At 35.4% G+C, this 2319-nt stretch overlaps 1 protein-coding gene across 1 annotated transcript; it reads left to right on the top strand.

The window, feature by feature from the left end:
- Window positions 1-217: 217 nt before the first annotated feature.
- LOC115709100 (UDP-glycosyltransferase 73C1-like) lies at window positions 218-1909 on the top strand. The gene has a single exon (XM_030637135.2). The coding sequence runs from the start codon at window positions 337-339 to the stop codon at window positions 1816-1818; it is 1482 nt and encodes a 493-aa protein (XP_030492995.2). The 5' UTR covers window positions 218-336; the 3' UTR covers window positions 1819-1909.
- The last annotated feature ends 410 nt before the right edge of the window (window positions 1910-2319 follow it).

Here is a 2319-nt window from a genome sequence, read left to right as displayed (position 1 = left end):
TGACGTATTTGTTATTTCATTTTTTTTTTTCAAGAAAAAAATAATAAAAATAAATCTATAGTCCTAAAAAATTAGAAGCAAAAGAAAAATAAACTTCTTTCTTGCTTATAGATTGATGTTGAGAACACTATCCACACAAAGTCTATTATGGCTGCGAGTAAAGCGCTACATCTAACTCGGAGTAACCCAAATTGAATACATATGGCTTACTACACCAAACAAAACACCATTTAATAAAATCTCGGACCTATATATATAATTTGAGAAACTAAAGCACATACATCATCTACTTAGATCTCCTTTATCTAAATTTTTACATTTCTTATTGAAATTTGAATGGCTTCTCAAGATAAACAGCTTCACTTTCTCATGTTTCCCCTTATGGCACGAGGCCATATGATTCCAATGGTGGATATAGCCAGAATGTTAGCTGATCGTGGTGCCAAGATCACCATTGTCACCACACCAGACAACGCAGCTCATTCTAATAGAGTTCTTGCTCGAGCAGTTGAAGCCGGGCTAAATATCCACTTAATGCAACTCAAGTTTCCTTCGAAAGAAGCAGGATTACCTGAAGAATGTGAGAATTTTGACACCATGCCTTCTCTCGATCGTACCACAAAACTCTTCCACGCAGCCTCTTTGATGCAACAGCCAGTGGAGGAAAGGTTTGAAGAACTTAAGCCTAGGCCAAATTGCATAATAGCTGACATGTGTTTTCCTTGGACAATAAACATAGCTCGAAAGTTCAACATTCCAAGGATATCTTTCCCTGGAATAAACTGCTTCTGCATGTTATGCTTGTACAATGTGCATGGTTCCAAGGTTCTTGATACTATAAGTTCTGAAACAGAATGCTTTCTTCTCCCTGATTTGCCAGACCGAATTGAGGTTACAAAATCACAGTTACCACTTTCAGCAATTAGTTCAGAGCTGAAAGATTTTCATGAGCAAAGGATGAAAGCTGAAATAGAATCTTATGGAGTAATCATTAATAGTTTTGAAGAGTTGGAGCATGCATACATAAAAGAGTACAAGAAGGTGAGGAACGGCAAAGTTTGGTGTATCGGCCCGGTTTCCTTATACAACAAAGATGAATTGGACAAGGCTCAAAGAGGTAAACAGTCTTCTGTTGATGAACATCAGTGTCTCAAATGGCTTGATTCGTGGAAACCAGCCTCTGTAGTATATGCTTGCTTGGGAAGCTTATGTAATTTATTAACTCCACAGTTGATAGAACTTGCACTAGGATTGGAAGCTTCAAACAAACCATTTATATGGGTTATAGGAGGTGGAACTAGTACAACACAAGAACTAGAGAAATGGATTAAAGAAGATGGATTTGAAGAAAGGACAAAGGAAAGAGGGTTGGTGATCAGGGGTTGGGCTCCACAAGTTCTAATCCTATCACACCCTGCTGTTGGAGTGTTCTTAACTCATTGTGGGTGGAATTCATCTCTTGAAGGAATATCTGCAGGAGTTCCCCTGGTCACCTGGCCCTTATTTGGTGACCAATTTCTTAATGAGAAACTGATTGTGCATGTTTTGAAGATAGCTGTAAGTTTGGGGTTGGAAGAGCCAACAAAGAGAGGAGAGGAAGAGAAAGTTGGGGTGAAAGTGAAGAGGGAAACTATTAAGAGTGCTTTAGAGGAAGTGTTGAATGAAGAAGAAGAAAGCAAGAAGAGAAGGGAAAGAGCTAGAAAGCTTGGGGAGATGGCAAAGAGAGCTGTTGATGAAGGTGGCTCTTCACATCTCAATTTGACATTGTTTTTAGAAGATATTGCACAACTAGAAGGAAAGAATCAACTGCAAGAGTAAGAAAAGAGATGGAGGAGATGTACTTTCTTGTTTGTTAGCAACAACTTGCTTTACTGTTCTTTGTTGATTCAAATTTTATATTGTTTTATTTGCGTATTGTTTATTTCACTCTGATAAAAGAATTAATTACAAGAATTACAATAATACTACTAAAAGAATTACAAGAATTGAAAAAAAAAAATCAATTTAAGATAATTAAATTTAAAAGAAAATATAATGGTGGTTTTTGATAAAATTATGCCAATAAAGAATATCTTACTATTTTGGTGTACATTTTTGACCAATTTAGTAATGTACCAAAATGGTGCAGAATCTATTGCTTTCATTGCAACCACTTCAATGATTTAACATAAAAATCACACTAAATATATGACACCAAATAAAATTATTTTACTTTAAAAGATCTCACATTTTTATATTAGTTAGTGTTTGGTTTACATGAATGAGTGTAGGAATAGAATTGTTATTTTTAAAGAAAAATCATTCAAGTGTTTGGTTTGT

This window comes from Cannabis sativa, chromosome 3, assembly GCF_029168945.1.
Source record: "Cannabis sativa cultivar Pink pepper isolate KNU-18-1 chromosome 3, ASM2916894v1, whole genome shotgun sequence".
Taxonomy (NCBI): Eukaryota; Viridiplantae; Streptophyta; class Magnoliopsida; order Rosales; family Cannabaceae; genus Cannabis; species Cannabis sativa.
This window is presented reverse-complemented; position numbering and strand designations above follow the sequence as displayed.